A 22,831-nucleotide genomic window follows, 5' to 3' on the forward strand; every position below is an offset into this window, starting at 1 on the left:
AATTACCAGGTAGTGTACCGTAAACAGCTGAGTACAATTTTTTTCTCGCGAAGTACACTATCTGTCAACGAGTTTTGGTTGTGTGTGTGTGTATTATAGTTTTTGCTTGCAAATACCTTAATTGCAACGAAATTTTGATTCGTAATTGCAAGAAAAAATTCTTCAATGCCTATTATGTCACCCTGTTAAGCAAAGAAAATTTCAGTTGTGCTGCGTCCTTGCAAGCTAGAATTGCGATAGCGGTATCGGTTACGAAAATTTCGTTTAGGATATGTCAATGCATTTCTTATGGTAACGAAAATTTCGCCAGAGGTGCATGCTCAGCTTACCTGTAAATGAATTTATTTTGCTTACCTCTTAAGTGTACACTGACTTCTTCTGTTTTGTTTTCTTCGTTCGTAAATAAACCCATGGTTGCTATATGAGTGGATTATTGGTGTTACCTTTCATTGCAAGTGTGGCTGCCTGCATTGCAATGTAGTATATTTGACGTTTTCTTTCTGATTATTCGAGGCCACGCAGCTAGGCGTTCGGAGCCTAATTCTCCTTATTTTTAATAAATTTAAAGGTATTTTACAAAACAAAATATATCCTATATAATTTCAGGTGCCTGTTAAAATGGCCTTGGTGACCAATCAACTTTAAAATTGAATTTTTTTACTTGGATAATATGTTGCAAAAGTTGAGGTTATACACTAAGTTTATGCGATTAAAATGTCTAAAGCATCTCCACCTATGTATTTGCTTTGTTGTCAAATAGGGTGCGGGCAGTTTCTAACACATCAATAAAAAATGTAAATTTTTTTCTGATTTTAGATCATGGCGAATCGAAAAGACCACGAGGAGACGGACAAGCAAACGCGTATTGCAATTGTTAGTGATGACAAGTGCAAACCTAAGCGTTGTCGCCAGGAATGCAAGAAAACGTGTCCCGTCGTGCGGATGGGAAAACTTTGTATTGAAGTAGCTCCCACTTCTAAGATTGCTTTACTTTCGGAAGAATTATGCATAGGTTGCGGTATTTGCGTCACGGTGAGGATGACTTCCGTTAGTTTTTGTTAATATTTTAATGTGTATCACTTTTTTTATTGTATCCGATAAAAGAAATGTCCCTTCAAAGCAATTACGATCATTAATGTTCCAAGCAACTTGGAGAAACATACGACCCATCGCTATGGTAAGAACTCTTTTAAGTTGCATCGCTTGCCCATACCTCGACCTGGTGAGGTACTTGGTCTTGTTGGCCAAAATGGAATTGGAAAGTCTACTGCTCTGAAAATTTTAGCCGGAAAGCAAAAGCCCAATTTAGGTCGCTACATGGATCCTCCAGATTGGACCGAAATTTTGGCGTATTTTCGTGGATCTGAACTGCAAAATTATTTCACTAAGATTCTAGAAGATAATATAAAGGCACTTGTGAAGCCACAGTACGTCGACCAGATACCCAAAGCCGTAAGAGGCTCTGTGTGTGAATTGCTTAATAAAAAAGATGATCGGAAAAACCAGGAAGAAATTTGCAAAATGCTGGATCTGTTGCACATACGGGAACGAAACATTGCCGATTTGTCTGGCGGAGAGCTGCAACGATTTGCCATTGCAATGGTCTGCATTCAAGATGCTGACATTTTCATGTTTGACGAACCCTCTTCCTACTTAGATGTAAAGCAACGTCTAAATGCGGCTTTGACGATACGATATTTATTAGATCCTAGCAAGTAAGCGAACATTTTCTGTTGTCGTTATAAATATTAGAAATCAAGATTATTTTTTATCTTTTAGGTTTATAATCGTTGTTGAGCATGACTTATCTGTTTTGGACTATTTGTCCGATTTTATTTGCTGTCTTTATGGTCTTCCTGGCTGCTATGGCGTCGTAACTATGCCTTTCTCAGTCCGAGAAGGTATAAATATATTCCTGGACGGGTTTGTCCCAACCGAGAATATGCGTTTCCGTACAGAATCCCTAACATTCAAGGTAGGTTTATGTATAACTGAATTTTCTTTACTTTACCTTAATTGGCTATGCCAACATTTGTCTCATTAGCCGAACTATGAATAGCTTTTCAAGAGCCTCGATCTTCTGCGCTCTTACTCTTCTTGCTGACACCAAGTTTCGAGCTGTCTCTTACCTTTTGATCTTTCCATCGGGCTTTTAGCCGTTCCGGTTTGCTTGTACCATCGTGGTCGCTTTCAAAAGACTTCTTCATTGGAGCTTCTTCATTCATTCTGAAAACATGACCTAGCCAACGCAACCCACGTACTTTGATACGTTTAACTATGTAAACGTCGTCATGTAGCCCATACAGTTCGTAGTTCATACGACGCCGATACTCTCCATCAATGCAAACTAGTCCATAAATTTTACGAAGAATCTCTCTCAAACATTCCAAGCACTGCCTCGTCTGCTTTCACAAGTACCCATTTCTTGGAACCATATAACAACACGAGAAGTATCAGTATCTTGTATAGTGTGATTAACGTCTGTCGAGAGATGGCCTTGTTTTTTAACTGCTTACTCAATCCAAAGTAGCCTCTGTTTGCCAGTATTATTTTTCGCTTTATTTCCAAACTGGTGTTATTCGTTTCGGTCACGGCGGTCCCAAGGTAGATAAAGTTGCTGACTATCTCAAAGTTGTGGTTCCCAACTTTCTCCATTTTCACTAGCTCGGTTGAACATCCATTTTGTATCATAATTTTTGAATTTTTCGGAGTTTTTCAACAAGTGTCATTCTGCAGAGCCTTATTAATTTTGCAGGGATACTAAACTCGGACATAGCTGGTAGGGCCCAATTATTTCGTTGACTATAGTCTAATCTACAGTATAATCTTTCACAAAGAACGCTCCATAGTATCTTGAATGCAATAGGGAGAAAACTTATTCCTCTATAGTTGGCGCATACCATTTTTTCCCCTTCCTTGTGTATGGGACTTAGTATGCCGAGTTTCCAATAATCGGGTATGTGTTCTTGTAGCCAGATCGTGCAGACGAACTGATGCATACGCCTTATCAGCGTATCACCTCCGCTCTTAAACAGTTCAACCAAAAGCCTTCGGTTTAATGGTTAATTTTTTGGTAAAATTTCCGGACATCTGACTCCTATACATTTCAAATCGCTCACATTCACGTCTTTCCATTTACTTCTTCTTTCTGCGGAATAGACGTTTCTCTCATTTTCTCCCGATACCTCTCTATCATCTACTGATTGCAGGGTTGCTCTGTATGCCACATTCTTGGCTTCAGTAGCATCTCGACACTCGTGGTCCTATCATGGGTTTCTTGTGGCAGGCTTCCGGTATCCAAGTACGAATTTCGCGTCGTTTTCCATTGAGTGGGCAATGGATTGCCATTGCGCCGTCATATCATCGTGACAAGGAGTGCTTCCATTACTCGCCTTGTAATATCGACCATCATAGGAACTCAGAATTTGTGCAAGAGCAGTAGCCGACCGACCGCTTACTGAGACTCTCCGCTCGATCCCGCTTATGATCCGTGAATGCCGTTCCAGCTATACCGTATGGAGCATTCCACTATCCGCAACCTGTGGACGCAGCTAAGCTTCTCATGACAGCAACGAACACCAGATCGGACGAACACAGATCGGACCTCAATGTTTCTGCCTGTTTGGTGCTCCCAGCGAGAGTTGTGCACGTGAGTCGTGAGTAGTCGTGTCACGCGTGAGTCACGTGGTTCCTGAGTGAGATCCAAATCAAATCACATTATCGTGAGTGAGCGTGATTAAATTAAAATTCTTCGTTCGATACGAAGGGACTCACGGAGACAACGGAATCTTGGAATAATGACGTTGATCGAAGGTTTATAATTACGGAATTTATGGTGAAGGAATCCTTGAGGAGCTTCAAACCATTTAAGTCACCCGAATCTGATGGAATATTTCCGGCGTTAATACAGAAAGAGGCGGACTATCTGACACATCGTGTGGCCAAAATCTTCACAGCGTGCCTAGGACTTGCATATACTCCGAAAGCTTGGCAGGAGGCAAGGGTGGTGTTTATACCCAAGCCCGCCAAGAGAAGTTATGCCACACCATAGGCCTACAGACCCATAAGCCTACGTCCTTTCTACTCAAAATCATGGAACGCATTGTGGACAGCATGATAAAGAGTAGGACATCCAGCGAACTGCTTAAATACAAACAGCATGTCTATGTCAAGAGAAGGTCTGTGCAGACTGCCCTGCACGAGGTTGTGCATAACATAGAAGTATGCGGTATGCATTGACATCGAGGGGTGCGGACCAACACACTGATCCAATCCTTAGACCAGTACCGGGTGGACCCGGTCCTTAGAGACTGGATAAAGCATATGCTCAGGATTCACTGAATAAGGTTAAGCCAAGCGATCAGCCGATATACTTTTTTTTAATATTTGGCAGTACTTGGCATTGAGGATGTCAACTTGTTCTCTTTTTACATTCATTCTTTGTTTACGTTTTCTCCTATATGATGACATTTTCAATCGTCAGATTTGACATCCTTAATGATGTTTATGGGGCCTATCCTGGCATATGCTAAGGAACAGGTTGTTGTTGTAGCAGTGTGTTATACACTGAGGCGGCAGCCCTTGTCGATGAAGAACTTCATCGGGTCAATCCGGTACGTACAACCGGCTGCCATGGGATTGAAGGAACAGGTGGATAAATTGTCTTTCCCATGGCATAAATATAAGGGAGAAAGTGGCACAGGGCACGCCACAGGGGGGCATTTTATCACCACTGCAATAGATGACCACCATAAATGACCTATTACGGATGCGGACTGAGGCAGACGATGTTATAATACTTCTAAGGAGTAAGGATCTAAACGAACTATGCAGAAGGGCCGAAAGGGTCTTGCATATGGCCAGAGGTCTCAATGTTAACTCAGAGAAGACTGAAATATGCCTGTTCACGAGGCAGACGAAGCCAATTAAACGCACCACGTTTCCTCAATAAGACGATTTCGAAATCAGACAAAGTCAAATACTTAGGTGTGATCTTGGAAAGGAAACTGATTTGGAAGTGTCACATTCAGGAGCGTACTGAGAAGGCTCACAGATGTTGGACACTATGTAGACGGGACGTAGGCTCGAAATGAGGCCTGATTATAGATTAAGTGTAAAGCAGTCACTGCGGCTATGAGACTTAAGGCGATGGGAGAATGGATTGAGGATGGGAGGAGCTCACACCATCGTGGTATAATCGAGGCGACGATAGGAAACCTGGAAGGAAGAGAAGAGGTTTCCGATCGGATACCTGAGTTGAACCTTGAAGTCGAGTACGAGGCACTGCTGCCATCGGCACAGTCTTGGATTGACAGAGCGCTAATATTGCCATCTGGAAGATCATGTTACACGGATGGATCAAAGCTAGAGGGCAGGGTTTACATTGAGAACCCAGGAATTGAGATCTATTTTAGACTGCCTGACCATCATAAGGTCCTGCAGGCGGAGATCCGGGCGGTCACGAAATGCGTGAAGTGGTGTGGTGCTAATGCGAGGACGTCGAGTGTGAACACCTTTATCGACAGTAAAATTGCCATAAGGGCAATAACAACCAGGACGGTAAGGTCACGAACAGTCTTGCAGTGTAAGAAGGAGATGAACGACTTCTCTGAATATGGCAAAATCCACATCGTTTGGGTGCCGGGCCATAACGGAGTAAGGGGAAATGAAAGGGCAGACTATTTGGCGGTAAAGCCCAGAGGACTGCCGTCAATAAACTTGGTTAAGAAGACGAGGCTATTACTGAAAGGAAGCAAGAAGGGGAGGATGATGAGACGTTGGAGCATTTCCTTTGTCATTGCACGGCTTCGTTTTGAAAACAATTAAGAATTTTGTAAGTAGCACGGAATTCCTAACTTAGTTTTTTTTAGAGGTTACTTTATAGTTTTTAGAGAGCACAACAAGACGATTACTGGCTTAGGTGTATGTCCATAGTGGCATGTGGCGGATTTTTTCTGCACCATCTTTTCAACCTAACCTAACCTTGTTTGAAATGGACAAAGGTTCTGAAAGTGTGGCTGAACATGTTGAAAGTGGAAACTACACACCTACATTTTTGTGTGGAGCATTTTTTGGCACACATTATTAAATCTGACGGTCAAGGAAGTGCATCAGCCACCATCGACATGTGGGCGGACAATTATGTAAAGCGAAATTTTTTAGGCATGATATTTCACTACCGAAAAGACCATAAGATAATTGATTTGGTATTAGGCATGAAATCAATGGATTTCGAGCGGTCCAACAGCGTACAGTGAGAGAAAATCGAAAAAAACTAGTAAGAGACATATGGAAAAAAAACTTGTGCTCAAAACGGTATCCGGGCTTTGGAATTTAAGAACTCGAGGGGGTTTTAAAATATTTTAATAAAAATTTGCCTGTATTTAAGTACATATAGCAACCGTTTAAGTTGACATATATCGTTTAAATTTCACCTAAAAAGTATGTAGAATTTTTGGCTGAACTTAGGAATTAGAAACTGGCAAAAATTTGGATTTCCTAAAAGATGGTAGATTTGGTTAAATCTCGGAAATATATCCATTCAATGTCGGTGATATGGAATTAAAAAGCAGAAAGAAATACGAAAAACAAACGAAATCAGGTTTCAGTAAGCCACGAGGGAGAGTTCGGTTGCTTAGCCTTACCAAAATGGTTCCTCTTTAAGAAAACGTAGAAATTTATGGTTAAGTAGACAATGACTTTTAACTTTATTATTCGATGGTAACAAATTGAATGAACGAGAAATCACTCGGTGAGCTAATACAAAAGAACAAGTAGTAAACTTAACGCAACTACTTTTTAGCCTTATCTAAGATGAAAAGTGACATCTGGATATGAAAATTCATTTGACTTAACACTAAACGGCGAAGGTATGCGGCATAAACATTCCGGCCCCTCTTGCAGTAATGCAAATATTAAAAAGTTGCCTTATTTTCTAAAGGAATTCATAATAAATTGTATAATTCATATTTGATATTTCAAATGTTTATAATAAAATAGGCTACTAAGCTGAGCACGATCCAGACAAAACCCATCCAAATATAGTATTAGTTGCAACGGGAAGCCCGGCATTGCTTGGTAGAAGACCTGGTAGAATTATCTTGGCGTATAAGTCGGATCCAAAAACGATGTCGAATGGTCCACTTTGATAAAAATGGGGATCCGCCAACTTCATGTTTGGGAACTTGTCTGCAGTTGTTGCTGGAATTGATCTTTTTGGGGTGTCCATAGATATGCGATGGTTCACAGTCATCATGGTTTCTAATAACCTGTTGGTGATACATTTGGAATGGATCGCGACAGGGCAGATAGTTTCGCTGCCAAGAGTAGTAGTAGTTAGCCCAATTTTCTCTATCAATCGCTGTGAAATTTTGCTAATAGATGTGCATGGATCTATTACGGCTCTGACCGAGTGCTTTTTCTTGCCATGGAGTACATCTACCACGGCCGTTGGGAAAAGATTAGTTGTATGGGGACTGGTAAGTGTTTCAAGGCTCACGGCTTGAGATATGGTTGTTGTTGTTGGACGTTTATGTTGGGTTGTTGTTGAACGTTTGGGTTTTTGATAGTTATCCTTGGCTTCTGTTTTTTGGTTGTCGTGTTTCTCGGAGTGGATATGCAAATAGGAATGATGACTGCCTCCACAATGTTTGCATCCTAAGCTAGAAAAACATTTTCCGGATGAATGCGTATGGGCCAAGCAATTGGGACAGTAGTTATTAGCTATAACTGCATGCAAACGTTTATCGACGGTCATGCAGAGAAATTTCTGGCATTTTCGCAGCCCATGGTTGCCCTTACACAATCTGCAATTAAAGCTGAACTTGGTGCGACGTCCTTTGGACACTTTACATTTTATCGAAGGCATACTGAAATTAAATAAGGATATATTGTAATAAAATTTAGCAAGGAGGGAGGAGAACAATTTTCACTATCGGACGAGTGATTATACCCCTTGTCGTGACAATATCGGCCACTCTTACCAAATGGTCTTTCCCAGTATAAATTTTAGAAACTCTACCCAGTCTCCACTCATTTGGGGGTAAACAATCATCTCGAATAACGACCATAGAGCCAACTTCTAAGTTCTTCTGAGGGGTTTGCCATTTCATACGTTTATGAATTTCTTTGATATATTCATGTTTCCATCGGATGCTAAATTGTTGGCATAGAGCCCTTACTCGACGCCAACGGTTTAAAACGGAAAGATTGCCATCGGACTCCGATGGTTCGGCAATGGAGAGGATCGGACCACCGGTAAGAAAGTGACCAGGCGTCAATGCCAATAGGTCATTTGGATCCTCAGATACCGGAGAAATTGGCCTGGAATTTAAGCAGGCTTCAATTCGGGCTAGAATTGTAGCGAACTCTTCCAGAGTAAATTTATGATTGCCAGCCATTTTACGGAAATGTAGCTTAAAACTTTTTACCCCGGCTTCCCAGAGTCCTCCCATGTGAGGAGCTCCCGGGGGTATAAAGTGCCATGTTATACTCTGGTACGAAAAATTTGCGGATATTGAATCGCGGGAACAGCGAAGAAAATTCTGAGAGATTTCTTTAGAAGCGCCCACGAAGGTGGTACCATTGTCTGAATATAGATTACGTGGACACCCTCGTCGTGACACGAATCTGTGAAAGGAAGCTAGAAATGCTGCAGTGGAAAGGGAAGTAGTGAACTCGAGATGGATTGCTCTCGTGGCGAAGCAGACAAAGATACACACATATCCCTTTGTAGTTTTGCAAGAACGCCCTGTATATGCCTTTATCTCGAAGGGGCCTGCAAAGTCTAACCCCGTATTCGTAAAGGGGCGGGATAGTGTTGTCCGCTCTGGAGGAAGGGTTCCCATCAATTGCTTTTGCAACTTATGCTTAGCAATAACGCAAATCTTGCAATTGTGAACGGTAGATTTGATGAGATTCTTAGCTCTAGGCATCCAGAATTGGAGCCGTAGCATACGAAGCATCAGATTGTTTCCGCCATGTAATGTTATGGTATGAATGAAACGTAGTAAAAGCCTGGAAAACGTACTGTGGTATGGAAGTATAATCGGATATTTTTCGTCATAAGTTAAGCTTTCTGACCCAGCGATACGGCTACAAACCCGCATGAGACCATTCTTGTCTATAAAGGGATTGAGATTAGAAAGTGAACTAGAGGTGGGTATTAGCTCCTTCTGAGAAAGTTTGCGATATTCGTTTGGATATTGGTGCATTTGCGCCAACTTAATTATCGAATTTCTAGTCGTCTCGATGACATCTCCCTCAGAATGAATACTGTCATTTGAAGCCCTACTGCCCTTCAGACTGGCAATAAATCGGTACACGTATGACATTACTCGGAGCGCCCTTCCTAGGCAAGAAAATCGGTCAAGAAGGTCTTCGAAATTCGGAAAGTACGCGAAATTATTTTGAACTTGGCGAACCTCCATTAGAGTTTCGTCAATCTGGACCGAACTTGGTATTGGCCACAAACTTGGAGGAAGTTGCAACCATGGCGGTCCACACCACCATGTACAATTACCGGAAAGCTCTTTCGGATAAGCACCCCGAGAGGCAATGTCTGCAGGATTGTGTCTAGATTCCACATGGGACCAATTGTCCCCACTGATAATCTCGGAAATTTTGGAAACCCGATTGGCTATGAACGTTTTCCAAAGGAATGCAGGTTTCTTCAACCATGCTAGGACAATCATGGAATCCGACCAGCAAAAGATTTTCGTATTCGGAATAGGGAAAACCTGCATCAATGCCTCAATCGTCTCGGCAAGTAAAAGTGCGGCGCAAAGTTCTAGCCTTGGGATCGAAACGGTTTTCAAAGGAGATACCCTGGACTTTGCCACGAGTAAATAGGTATTTATATTGCCATTGGAATCGATGGTGCGTGAATAAATGGTAGCGGCATATGCCTTCTCGGAGGCGTCACAGAAGCCATGCAGTTGCACCTCGCAGTCGGGTGTGTATTGTACCCAACGGGAAATACGGAGGTCATTTATATCAGAATAATTGGCCAAGAAATCTAACCAATTAGTCAATAAATGTGTCGGAACTGGGCTGTCCCAGTCGGTATTGGAGGCCCATATATCTCGCATTAATAGTTTGGCTAGTACAATATATGGACAAAGCCAGCCAGCGGGATCAAACAGTTTAGATATCTCGGATAAAATGAACCTCTTAGTAGGCCTCTCATTAGGCCTGATGGCTTTGGCAGAAAAATAGAAATAATCATATCTGGCGTTCCACCTTACGCCCAAAGTTTTAGCCGTGCTATTGTCATTAAACTGTAGGAAATCTTCATTGAGTAAATGTTCCCTAGGAATGGAAGCAAGGAATTCGGATGAATTGGAGGTCCATTTCCTCAATGCGAATCCAGCGGATTCCAGGGCAGCAGTCAGTTCTGTCTGGACCTTAATGGCTGATGACACGTCATGGCCTCCTGCCATAACATCATCTACGTACATACACGACATTAAAACATGACTAGCTAGCGGATAAACATCCTTAATGTCAGTGGCTAGCTGTTGAATTGTACGAAGTGCGAGATATGGGGCGCAATTCAATCCAAACGTAACCGTTTGGAGCTCATATTCGTGGAGGTTGTCGTTTGGATCATCCCTAAAGATTATACGCTGGAAGGGTGTGTGGCTAGGATTAACGGAAATCTGGCGGTACATCTTTTCAATATCGCTGTTAAAGACGATTTTGTAAAAGCGCCATTGGAGAAGCAAACTAGTCAGGTCAAGTTGGAGGGACGGTCCGCAGTAAAGGACGTCGTTCAAGCTTACACCATTCGAAGTTGGATTCGAAGCATTGAAGACGACGCGGACCTTCGTAGTCACGCTGTCAGGGCGAACCACAGCATGATGTGGAAGGAAATATCTGGAATCATCTTGGGAAGGATTTGACGGAACCTCTTTCATATGGCCAAGTTCCAAGTATTCCTTGAGCACTTTGTCATATTGTACCTTCAGATCTGGTGTTATAATCAAACGATTCTCGTTCCGAAAATATTGGGCCGTTACATTCCTCTTCGACGGACCTAGTCTCAAAGTATTTCCAAACTCTTTCTTGAATGGCAATGATACAACATATCGGCCCGTTGGGCCCCTTCGCGTGGACTCAGCAAAGTACTCTTCACAGTATTTGTCATCATCCGACAGGTGTTTTCGTTTAGGAATATCTTCCATCTCAAAAAATTTGGATATCCTCTCATCGAGCGCTAACTCGTTAAAGTAGGAGACCGTTGTTCGAAAGGAGGAAATATTATCAGAAGCAACAGGCCCTGTCAAAATCCATCCGAACACTGTCTCTTGAGCCATCAGTGTTCCACAAACCTTGTGTCTCACCCCACCAAGCATTACCTGAGGAATTAAGTCTGCCCCGATCAGAATATCAATGTATGATGTTCGAAAGAAATCAGGATCCGCCAGACGAATGTCCGGTAAACGGGAAAACATGTCGCTATCAGCCGTAAAGGTGGGCAATGAAGATGTCAGTCGGGGAAGAACGATTGCGGAAGCATTTATGAAAATTCCGGAGTCTATGGGTGAACTTAAACATAAGTCGCATATTTTCGCCAACTTAATTATCGAATTTCTAGTCGTCTCGATGACATCTCCCTCAGAATGAATACTGTCATTTGAAGCCCTACTGCCCTTCAGACTGGCAATAAATCGGTACACGTATGACATTACTCGGAGCGCCCTTCCTAGGCAAGAAAATCGGTCAAGAAGGTCTTCGAAATTCGGAAAGTACGCGAAATTATTTTGAACTTGGCGAACCTCCATTAGAGTTTCGTCAATCTGGACCGAACTTGGTATTGGCCACAAACTTGGAGGAAGTTGCAACCATGGCGGTCCACACCACCATGTACAATTACCGGAAAGCTCTTTCGGATAAGCACCCCGAGAGGCAATGTCTGCAGGATTGTGTCTAGATTCCACATGGGACCAATTGTCCCCACTGATAATCTCGGAAATTTTGGAAACCCGATTGGCTATGAACGTTTTCCAAAGGAATGCAGGTTTCTTCAACCATGCTAGGACAATCATGGAATCCGACCAGCAAAAGATTTTCGTATTCGGAATAGGGAAAACCTGCATCAATGCCTCAATCGTCTCGGCAAGTAAAAGTGCGGCGCAAAGTTCTAGCCTTGGGATCGAAACGGTTTTCAAAGGAGATACCCTGGACTTTGCCACGAGTAAATAGGTATTTATATTGCCATTGGAATCGATGGTGCGTGAATAAATGGTAGCGGCATATGCCTTCTCGGAGGCGTCACAGAAGCCATGCAGTTGCACCTCGCAGTCGGGTGTGTATTGTACCCAACGGGAAATACGGAGGTCATTTATATCAGAATAATTGGCCAAGAAATCTAACCAATTAGTCAATAAATGTGTCGGAACTGGGCTGTCCCAGTCGGTATTGGAGGCCCATATATCTCGCATTAATAGTTTGGCTAGTACAATATATGGACAAAGCCAGCCAGCGGGATCAAACAGTTTAGATATCTCGGATAAAATGAACCTCTTAGTAGGCCTCTCATTAGGCCTGATGGCTTTGGCAGAAAAATAGAAATAATCATATCTGGCGTTCCACCTTACGCCCAAAGTTTTAGCCGTGCTATTGTCATTAAACTGTAGGAAATCTTCATTGAGTAAATGTTCCCTAGGAATGGAAGCAAGGAATTCGGATGAATTGGAGGTCCATTTCCTCAATGCGAATCCAGCGGATTCCAGGGCAGCAGTCAGTTCTGTCTGGACCTTAATGGCTGATGACACGTCATGGCCTCCTGCCATAACATCATCTACGTACATACACGACATTAAAACATGACTAGCTAGCGGATAAACATCCTTAATGTCAGTGGCTAGCTGTTGAATTGTACGAAGTGCGAGATATGGGGCGCAATTCAATCCAAACGTAACCGTTTGGAGCTCATATTCGTGGAGGTTGTCGTTTGGATCATCCCTAAAGATTATACGCTGGAAGGGTGTGTGGCTAGGATTAACGGAAATCTGGCGGTACATCTTTTCAATATCGCTGTTAAAGACGATTTTGTAAAAGCGCCATTGGAGAAGCAAACTAGTCAGGTCAAGTTGGAGGGACGGTCCGCAGTAAAGGACGTCGTTCAAGCTTACACCATTCGAAGTTGGATTCGAAGCATTGAAGACGACGCGGACCTTCGTAGTCACGCTGTCAGGGCGAACCACAGCATGATGTGGAAGGAAATATCTGGAATCATCTTGGGAAGGATTTGACGGAACCTCTTTCATATGGCCAAGTTCCAAGTATTCCTTGAGCACTTTGTCATATTGTACCTTCAGATCTGGTGTTCTAATCAAACGATTCTCGTTCCGAAAATATTGGGCCGTTACATTCCTCTTCGACGGACCTAGTCTCAAAGTATTTCCAAACTCTTTCTTGAATGGCAATGATACAACATATCGGCCCGTTGGGCCCCTTCGCGTGGACTCAGCAAAGTACTCTTCACAGTATTTGTCATCATCCGACAGGTGTTTTCGTTTAGGAATATCTTCCATCTCAAAAAATTTGGATATCCTCTCATCGAGCGCTAACTCGTTAAAGTAGGAGACCGTTGTTCGAAAGGAGGAAATATTATCAGAAGCAACAGGCCCTGTCAAAATCCATCCGAACACTGTCTCTTGAGCCATCAGTGTTCCACAAACCTTGTGTCTCACCCCACCAAGCATTACCTGAGGAATTAAGTCTGCCCCGATCAGAATATCAATGTATGATGTTCGAAAGAAATCAGGATCCGCCAGACGAATGTCCGGTAAACGGGAAAACATGTCGCTATCAGCCGTAAAGGTGGGCAATGAAGATGTCAGTCGGGGAAGAACGATTGCGGAAGCATTTATGAAAATTCCGGAGTCTATGGGTGAACTTAAACATAAGTCGCATATTTTCTGTGAACATGCGGACACACACCCATTCAGCCCGGAGATCTGGGCGGATATCCTTTTGCTATTAAGTCGAAGAAGGTTGAAAAGGTGTTCAGAAATGAACGAAGCTTCTGAACCAGAATCAAATACAGCCCTTGCTTTAAATATCTCACCTCTATGAAGGATGTGAATAATTGCTGTACCAAGGAGAACCTTTCTGGATGTGGTAGCAGCACAAGACTGAATTGTCACACCGCTAGAAATTTGGGGCGTATCTTCGGATGTGGACTGTAGAACTGGTGTATTTGGAGCGGTGATACATTGGTTACCCGATTCAGTTCCTGTATTGCAAAGCAAGGTATTATGTCTTCGTTGACATTTCGAACAATTAAATGCACTTTTGCAATCTTTTACCACATGTCCCTTCGAAAAGCAATTCAAGCATAGCTTTATCTTCTTTATAAAAGCCAACTTGTCGTTGTAGCACTTGCTTATAAACTTTGGGCACACTCGGATTGTATGTGATACGTCTGGACAAAGTTTACAAGGAGGAAGAGCTAAGCTGTTCTGATAAGAATTAACCCGTTTCTAACCGGATAGTTTGACATTAACTTTGGGAGGTTCGCTCGATTTAGAAGTGGAAGGCTGATCACTTAAATTTCGAACCGTCTCCAACGTTTGGTATCGGCTAGTGAGGAAGGAATCAAGGTCCTTCCAGGACGGACATTCTGTCTTGTTATTGACAGACTGCTCCCATAATGAAAGGGTATTTTCGGGAAGTCGAGTGCTACATAGGTAGACGAAAATAGGGTCCCAACTTTGTATCTCGATCTGGTAGAGTTTCAGAGCAGATATTATGCTGTTGATGGAATTTTGAATCTCCTTTATGGAGTCTCCGGATTCGACAGATATTCTTTGAAGGCTAAACAAAACCTTCAGTTGGCTATTTATAAGCAACCTCCTGTTTTCATACCGAACTTGCAGAGCTTTCCAGGCAATATCAAAGCCCTCATTGGTCAATGGGGCTTTGCGGACAATATCCCTGGCTTCATCTCGCGTTTTATTATTCAAATGGAAAAGCTTTTCCACCGGTGAAAGCCTCGAATTCTTTATATAGATGGCCGTAAATAAGTCTCGGAAGGTCGGCCAAGCTAGATAATCTCCGTGAAAGAGCTCTGTGTCACACGGTGGTAAATGAACTGACGGATATTCATCTCGGACGGAAGATGTATTCATCGGAATTGGATTGGATATCGACGCCCGTTTGGATTCTATACAGGCACTTATCTTAGCTACAGAATCGACATATGTAGTGTAAGTGCTGTGGTACCGGGCTCGAATAGTCTCAAGATCAGCTTTGCTATTCTCGTCCGCAGAAGCCATTAGTTCCTGAACACTTTCCTCATACGTGGGTTTCATTCTCTGCCAAATATCTCGCAGTTCTTCCTTATGTACCTCCAAAGAGTAGACTGAAGAATTGTTGAGAGATTCTCCGCAAATATCGGCGTTGAAAATAATCAAAGCGTCAGATATTTGCGTAAACCTTGTCAAAGCGGACATTCTGACCACACAATAGTCCAAACCTCAGAATCTCAACGAACATATATATCAATATTAGAAAAATATCTGTAAACCCCGTTCAAAAAGAGTATAAGAAAATTAAATGTAAAACGAATGAATTCAAAACTTCGATCCAATCAACTTCCTGCCCTTTTGGAGCAAAAACAAAATTCAAAATATACTCCAAAATTTAACCTCAATTAGAAAAACATTTCATATGTGGGCAAACGCAATTGGATTGAAAATCGAAGACCACAAATGCAGCCATGTGGAATATTCTCACATAAGTTGTATCCGTACAATGGACTAGAAGGAAAATTTCGTTTATGGCAGGGTAATTCAATGGTAAATTTAATAATTTTTAAGAAAAAATGAACGAAAAAAATAGTCTACAAATGATGCAACTCGTATCGGAAATCCAAAAAAATTATCGTAGGAACAACAAAAACTAAAGACCATTCACGAATCTGATCTAATATAGTTTAGCTCGACTTCACTTTTATTATCTCACAAAATACCTGCATTAATCCCCAGAATTTGGTTCAAATTTGGTATTCTTCCTTGATGTTCTTTTCTCCTTCTGGGCCATGAACTTGGTGTAGGATTATAGAGGTTAAGGCTTCTTCACTGCCCTTAATGCCGTCTTCTAACTGATGGTGTCTTTATGATCCAGCCTCTTTTGGAATTCTTCCCAAAGTATATATCGCCAAAATACTTTTGTCTCTATGTTGTGTTCAACCAAAAATAAACACAAAAACTAAGGTCCTCTGACGTATCTCGTTCAGCAATGAAATTTACTCTTTATAGTCCGCAGTTTCAAAAATCGATAAATGTAACAAGTAGCACTTTCTAACTTTTCTATATTTAATTCACACACGTTGCTTTGATCAACAATATCAGTAATGACAAATAGGGCGAACAAAGGCAAAATAATGACAGTATAAAAACGATGTAAGTGGATATGGCTTCCGACAACACACTGCCCTTTTGATATTTTACTTCTCCTTCAATTTTATGATCTGATTATCATGAATACATAAACGGTACCCATAATGGAGTGTTATAAATCCCTATGGAAGGGAACCTGTTTTAATAGTCAGCTGAATCAAAACAAAAACGAACCTGTGCTACCGCTGCTCACGACTGCTATATCAATTCGCTGTTGCTATCTATTATGGAGCAGTGCTGTAGCAGATCTTGACCAACGATTGACGCGTATGTCAACAAAACAGGCAAAAATTAGCATTGATATTCCCAATTAAAGTGCCGAATCAAATGGATTGAAGAGGAATGGGATTCTCACCACTGGGTATGTTAAATCGATGCCCAACAAAGAGATTGGAAGTTTATTTTCGCCTTACACAATGTACGAGCAATTGTACCAAATTATTGGAATATAAATGTTGTTGCTATCTAAGAGCACATATGTAGTCTCATTTAGATTTTTTTTTTTTTTCCTTTTTTGGACTTCTATGTTAAATGCACCATTTAACACCTGTCTCCGCAGAAAAGGAACTTTGTGAGGAAAAACACGTCACGTAACTTCTGTCCCTCTACTTTTATACGAAAATAGTTTTTCATTAGCCGAACATACCTGGATTCGATTTTATTTCTGCTTAAACGAAATTGCAATTGTGGATGAAAAATTTCTTTTAGGCTTTCCAAATCCGGTTCGAAGGACCATGTAGAATTTTTGGCTGAACTTAGGAATTAGAAACTGGCAAAAATTTGGATTTCCTAAAAGATGGTAGATTTGGTTAAATCTCGGAAATATATCCATTCAATGTCGGTGATATGGAATTAAAAAGCAGAAAGAAATACGAAAAACAAACGAAATCAGGTTTCAGTAAGCCACGAGGGAGAGTTCGGTTGCTTAGCCTTACCAAAATGGTTCCTCTTTAAGAAAACGTAGAAATTTATGGTTAAGTAGACGATGACTTTTAACTTTATTATTCGATGGTAACAAATTGAATGAACGAGAAATCACTCGGTGAGCTAATACAAAAGAACAAGTAGTAAACTTAACGCAACTACTTTTTAGCCTTATCTAAGATGAAAAGTGACATCTGGATATGAAAATTCATTTGACTTAACACTAAACGGCGAAGGTATGCGGCATAAACAAGTATCTACTATATGTCTTCTTCACAAACAAAAAAGAAACAAGCAAAAAGGCGTCGGCCGGGCCGAACTTTGGATACCTACCACCTCGGGTATATATGTAAACCACCTTTCATAAAAATCCGGTGAAAATTGCATACCTTATGTCCCATAGCAGTTATATCAAAATATGTTCCGATTTGGACCAAATACTAATAAGTAGAAGTCATTGTTCAATTGTGTATATTCAAATCTGGACCGATCTGAGCCAAATTGAAGAAGGATGTCGAAGGGCCCAACACAACTCACTATTCCAAACTTCAGCAAATTCGGATAATAAATGTAGCTTTAATGGGCCTAAGACCCTGAATCGGAGGATCGGTTTACATGGCAGCTATATCCAAATCTGGACTGATCTGAGCCAAATTGACGAAGGTTGTCGAAGGGCCTAACACAACTCACCGTCCCAAATGTCACAATCGGATGATAAATGTGGCTTTTATGGGTCGGAGGATATATGGCAGCTATATCCAAATCTGGACCGATCTTAGCCAATTTATTGAAAGATGCCGAAGGGCCTAACATAACTCACTGTCCCAAATTTCAGCAAAATCGGATAATTTTATTTTTTATGGGCCTAAGACCCTGAATACATAGTTCGGTATAGCCCATCTTCGAACTTAACCTGCTTATGGAAAAAAAAATTTGTGCAAAGTTTCAGCTCAATGTCTCTATTTTTAAAGACTGTAGCGTGACTTCAACAGATAGACGGATGGACATGTCTAGATCGTCTTAGATTTTTACGCTGATCAAGAATATATATATTTTATAGGGTCGGAAATTTATATTTCGATGTGTTGCGAACGGGATGGCAAAATGAATATACCCCCATCCTTCGGTGGTGGGCAAATCCACTGAAACAGCCCTTCACGACCTAATCGGCTACATAGAGAATTCTCTCGCTGTCAAGGTATATACAATGGTAGCATTTCTTGACATTGAAGGTGCTTTAAATAATGTAAAACCGACATCAATCATGAAGGAGTTGGAGTTTGTAGGCATCAATTCTACCGTAAGAAAGTTTATTAATAACTTACTGCATTACGGCGGGCTTGGGATCTGTGGATCTAAAAAGATGGGTCAGCAGAGGAACACCTCAAGGAGGTGTACTGTCTTATCTACTTTGGAATATAGCCATTAACAATATATTATTATCTCTGGAGGAAAAAGGCGTAAAAGTGGTCGCGTATGCTGATGACGTGGCAATTGCGGTTAGAGGAAAGTTCCCAGCACTCTAAGAGATATACTTCAGGAAGCTTTACGTCCAACAGTAAAGTGGGCTAACGAAAGTGGTCTGGGTATAAATCCGTGCAAGACAGAAGTAGTAGGGCAAGAAAGGCCACTCTTGCCCTATACACCTGCAAGAGAGCCATTAGAAAAAGTTGGGGACTTAGACCGCGTGTCATACATTGGGTATATACTGCAGTTGTCAGACCTATTACGCTATATAGTGTTGTGGTCTGGTGGACCGCGCTTCAAAAATCCACCTACTGCTCAATACTTAACCGGATCCAAAGGATGGCTTGTTTGTGCATCACAGCCGCACTGAGGACGACACTATCTGATGCACTGAATTTAATGCTGCATCGTATGCCTCTGGACATTGTGGCTACCCACGGCCACGGACACTGTGTTATACTTGATACAATATCCGATGTTCCAGGCAGTGTGGATTACACCCTACCTGAGCAGCTTTTTGATAAAAATTACTGTACCACTATTCCTGATAGAACCAATTGGAACCACGATATCCCTGGTAACAGAAGTTACATTTGCTTCTATACCAATGGTTCCAAACTAAACGACCAGGTGGGCTTTGGGGTGTACTCTAAAGATCTAGAACTGGTCATATCGAAGAGGTTACCCGACCACTGCAGTGTGTATCAAGCAGAGATCCTTGCAATGGTGGAATGGCTAAGATATAATGTTATTACGACGATTGGCATAAATATCTTCTCAGACAGCCAGGCAGCCATTAAATCACTGGGGAAAATATTTCTTAATTCAAAAATCACCCTCGACTGTCGCAGATTTCTCAACTATTGGGTTGCCCAAAAAGTAATTGCGGATTTTTTAAAAGAAAGTAAATGCATTTTTAATAAAACTTAGAATGAACTTTAATCAAATATACTTTTTTACACTTTTTTTCTAAAGCAAGCTAAAAGTAACAGCTGATAACTGACAGAAGAAAGAATGCAATTACAGAGTCACAAGCTGTGAAAAAATTTGTCAACGCCAACTATATGAAAAATCCGAAATTACTTTTTGGGCAACCCAATATATGGCTGAACAGTTCAAAATTCACCTGTTTTGGGTGCCGGGCCACAGAAAGATAAAGCGGACGAGCTTGTGAGACTAGAAACTACCTTTACACATTCCAGGGGAAGTGGAATCTGTGGGTATGCCTCTAGCGACATGTAAGCTAAGACTTTAGGATCAGTCCCAGGGCAACAGTTGATAGATTGGGGGTTGTGGGCATTCCTAAATTATGTGGCCTAATTTAGACTAGAATATGTCTACCGTTTTACTGTCGCTGGCTAGAACGGACGTCTCAGTCATTGTGTCCGTCATGACAGGTCACTGTCTGATCAGAAAACATGTTGACAGACTGAAGGCTGCCAGTAACGACTTTTGCCGAAGCTGTCAGGACGTCGATGAAGAAGAGACCAAAGTACATCTGCTGTGTGTGTGTCTTTTCTTTGATAACATGTCCAAATTAGCTGATGTGAACATTCGCAAGTTTTGGGGCTTTTAACAGCGATCTAGATGGCATGTTCCTTCTCCTGTGGTATCACAATGGGCGAAAATTTCCAAGTGAATCTGATGGCAGACTGCCACTTAAACCTTACTTTACTAGCCATGTATTTAAGAAACGATATTAGAAGTTTTTTAGTTTCATAATTGGAATCAATTTCATTTGCAATGTTGAAGGAATTTCATATATTTGGATGACAAATAGTAATAGTAGTAGTAATTTTTTTTAAAGACAGCATTAAATGCTACTGGACACGGAAAGGGTTTATAAAAATTTCACTTACGAAAATTTCAAAAAACCTTTTTTGTTGCATTTCAAAATGATGGTAAATTACAGATTTTTGACAAGACAATTTTTCCCCAAAACTTGACGTTATATGGCAACAAAAAATTTTGTTGAATGAGAATAAAAACATTTTATATTCCGCTTAGAAATTCTTTCAAATACGATATATAAAATGTATTTTCTCCACCATTTATTTAGTTTTTGAAATATGTACATATTTCTCACTTTAATGCAAACGTTTCTTTGCAGAGTTCAATCGCATATGAAATAGCCCATGGCAACATATCACGCTTCACGGCATGCTGTTTTGTTTTTGATATACCTGAGATGACTGTCACCTTGAGTGGCTACGCATGCATTTGTGAGTGTGTTATGCAATCGTTCATTTAATTCGGCTTGTGCAGCCTTTTACGGTGTACCTTAGAAGCATTTCACTATCCACAACCTGTGGATGCGCCCAGTAGTTCTCAGCTGAGCATCCCATGATAACGATGAACACCACACACATTCTCGTACATCGTGCCAACTTGCGTCTTGCTCATAGTTAGCCCGTGCCTGGTCGTTTGTTTAGGTTCGACTTTATCTTGAGGCAGTTTCTCAGCGTTTTCTTGAGTTCAGTTGGCGCCTTGAACGTTATCTCAGATAACTTGTCAGACACTTTAGCAGGTTTTTTGCTGTTCTAAATGTTGCAGTTACTGTCTTTTGTCTTAACTTGCAGCATTTTTTGTTTATACTAAATTCGAAATGTTATTTGTTTCGATATTTTTAGGTTTCAGAGTCAGCCACTGAAGAAGAAATTAAAAGAATGAATCATTACGTGTATCCTGCAATGAAAAAGACACTGGGCTCTTTCTCTCTTACAGTACAAGAGGGGCACTTCAGCGATTCTGAAATTTTGGTGTTGCTTGGGGAGAACGGTACTGGTAAGACCACTTTTATACGTATGCTGGCCGGAAACTTGCAACCAGATACCAACGTTGATTTGCCGGTGCTAAATATTTCGTACAAACCGCAGAAGATTTCGCCGAAATTCCAAAATCATGTACGCCATTTACTCCACGAAAAAATCCGTGATGCATACGTTCACCCTCAGTTTGTTGCTGACGTTATGAAACCAATGAAAATAGAAGAAATTATGGATCAAGAGGTACAAAACTTATCCGGTGGTGAATTGCAACGGGTGGCGTTGGTGTTGTGTTTGGGTAAGCCTGCTGATGTTTACCTTATCGATGAACCGTCTGCTTATTTGGACTCCGAACAGCGTTTAGTCGCAGCAAAAGTTATTAAGCGGTGAGTTTCTTCTTTATTTTTGTTGTAATATACATAAATACGATATAATATAATTTTTGTCACTAGTTACATTTTACATGCCAAACGTACTGGCTTCGTGGTTGAGCACGATTTTATTATGGCAACATACTTGGCTGATCGTGTCATTGTTCTGGAAGGTCAGCCTTCGGTACAAACCACTGCTTACTCGCCTCAATCATTGCTTAATGGTATGAACAGATTTTTGGAATTGTTAGGTATTACTTTCCGGCGTGATCCAAACAATTTCAGGCCACGTATAAATAAAAATAACTCTGTAAAGGTAAGTTACTTCTATATGCGGTAAGGACAATATCTCAAACAATATTTTTCTTTTAGGACACTGAACAAAAACGTTCCGGCCAATTCTTCTTCTTGGAGGATGACGGCAAATAAGATGCAGACGCATGTACCCGTTGTTTCCAAGAACATGAAATATCTTTCTCTAATGATTGCGAAAGACCCTTTTATTTTTCAATAGCATCCTACCCGCAACAATTCAACTATATTCTAGTTAACTCAATATTTCAATGGTTTTCATTATTTTTGTATTATCAATAGCAGCAAGAATATAATAGGAAAAAATAAAGCCTACCACACGAAATAACATACATATTTATTAAAGCAATGAATTATTGGGTTGCCCAAAAAGTAATTGCTGATTTTTCATATAGTCGGCGTTGACAAATTTTAAGCAAATTTTAAGCATTAATCGAATTGGATCGTCATGTAACTGAGCGTGAGATAGGAGAGAAGTTAAATATACCAAAATCAACCGTTCATTATCACATAAAAAGTCTTGGATTGGTGAAAAAGCTTGATATTTGGGTACCACATGCATTGAAAGAAATTCATTTAACAA

At 41.0% G+C, this 22,831-nt stretch overlaps 2 protein-coding genes across 2 annotated transcripts; one reads left to right on the plus strand and one right to left on the minus strand.

Annotated features, from left to right (window-relative positions):
- The first annotated feature begins 463 nt into the window (after positions 1 to 463).
- On the plus strand, positions 464 to 22,580 carry LOC106094487 (protein Pixie). The gene is made up of 7 exons (XM_013261714.2): positions 464 to 568; positions 817 to 1,032; positions 1,105 to 1,715; positions 1,780 to 1,975; positions 21,431 to 21,951; positions 22,018 to 22,252; positions 22,309 to 22,580. Exons 2-7 carry the CDS (start codon positions 820 to 822, stop codon positions 22,363 to 22,365), a joined length of 1,833 nt encoding a protein of 610 aa, XP_013117168.1. The 5' UTR covers positions 464 to 568; positions 817 to 819; the 3' UTR covers positions 22,366 to 22,580.
- Positions 6,520 to 16,187, minus strand: LOC131998526 (uncharacterized). The gene is made up of 2 exons (XM_059370863.1): positions 15,980 to 16,187; positions 6,520 to 7,868 (listed from the first exon to the last, which is right to left on the minus strand). The coding sequence occupies exon 2, from the start codon at positions 7,865 to 7,867 to the stop codon at positions 7,004 to 7,006; it is 864 nt and encodes a 287-aa protein (XP_059226846.1). The 5' UTR covers position 7,868; positions 15,980 to 16,187; the 3' UTR covers positions 6,520 to 7,003.
- Positions 22,581 to 22,831: the final 251 nt, after the last annotated feature.

Source organism: Stomoxys calcitrans, chromosome 1 (genome assembly GCF_963082655.1).
Source record: "Stomoxys calcitrans chromosome 1, idStoCalc2.1, whole genome shotgun sequence".
Taxonomy (NCBI): domain Eukaryota; kingdom Metazoa; phylum Arthropoda; class Insecta; order Diptera; family Muscidae; genus Stomoxys; species Stomoxys calcitrans.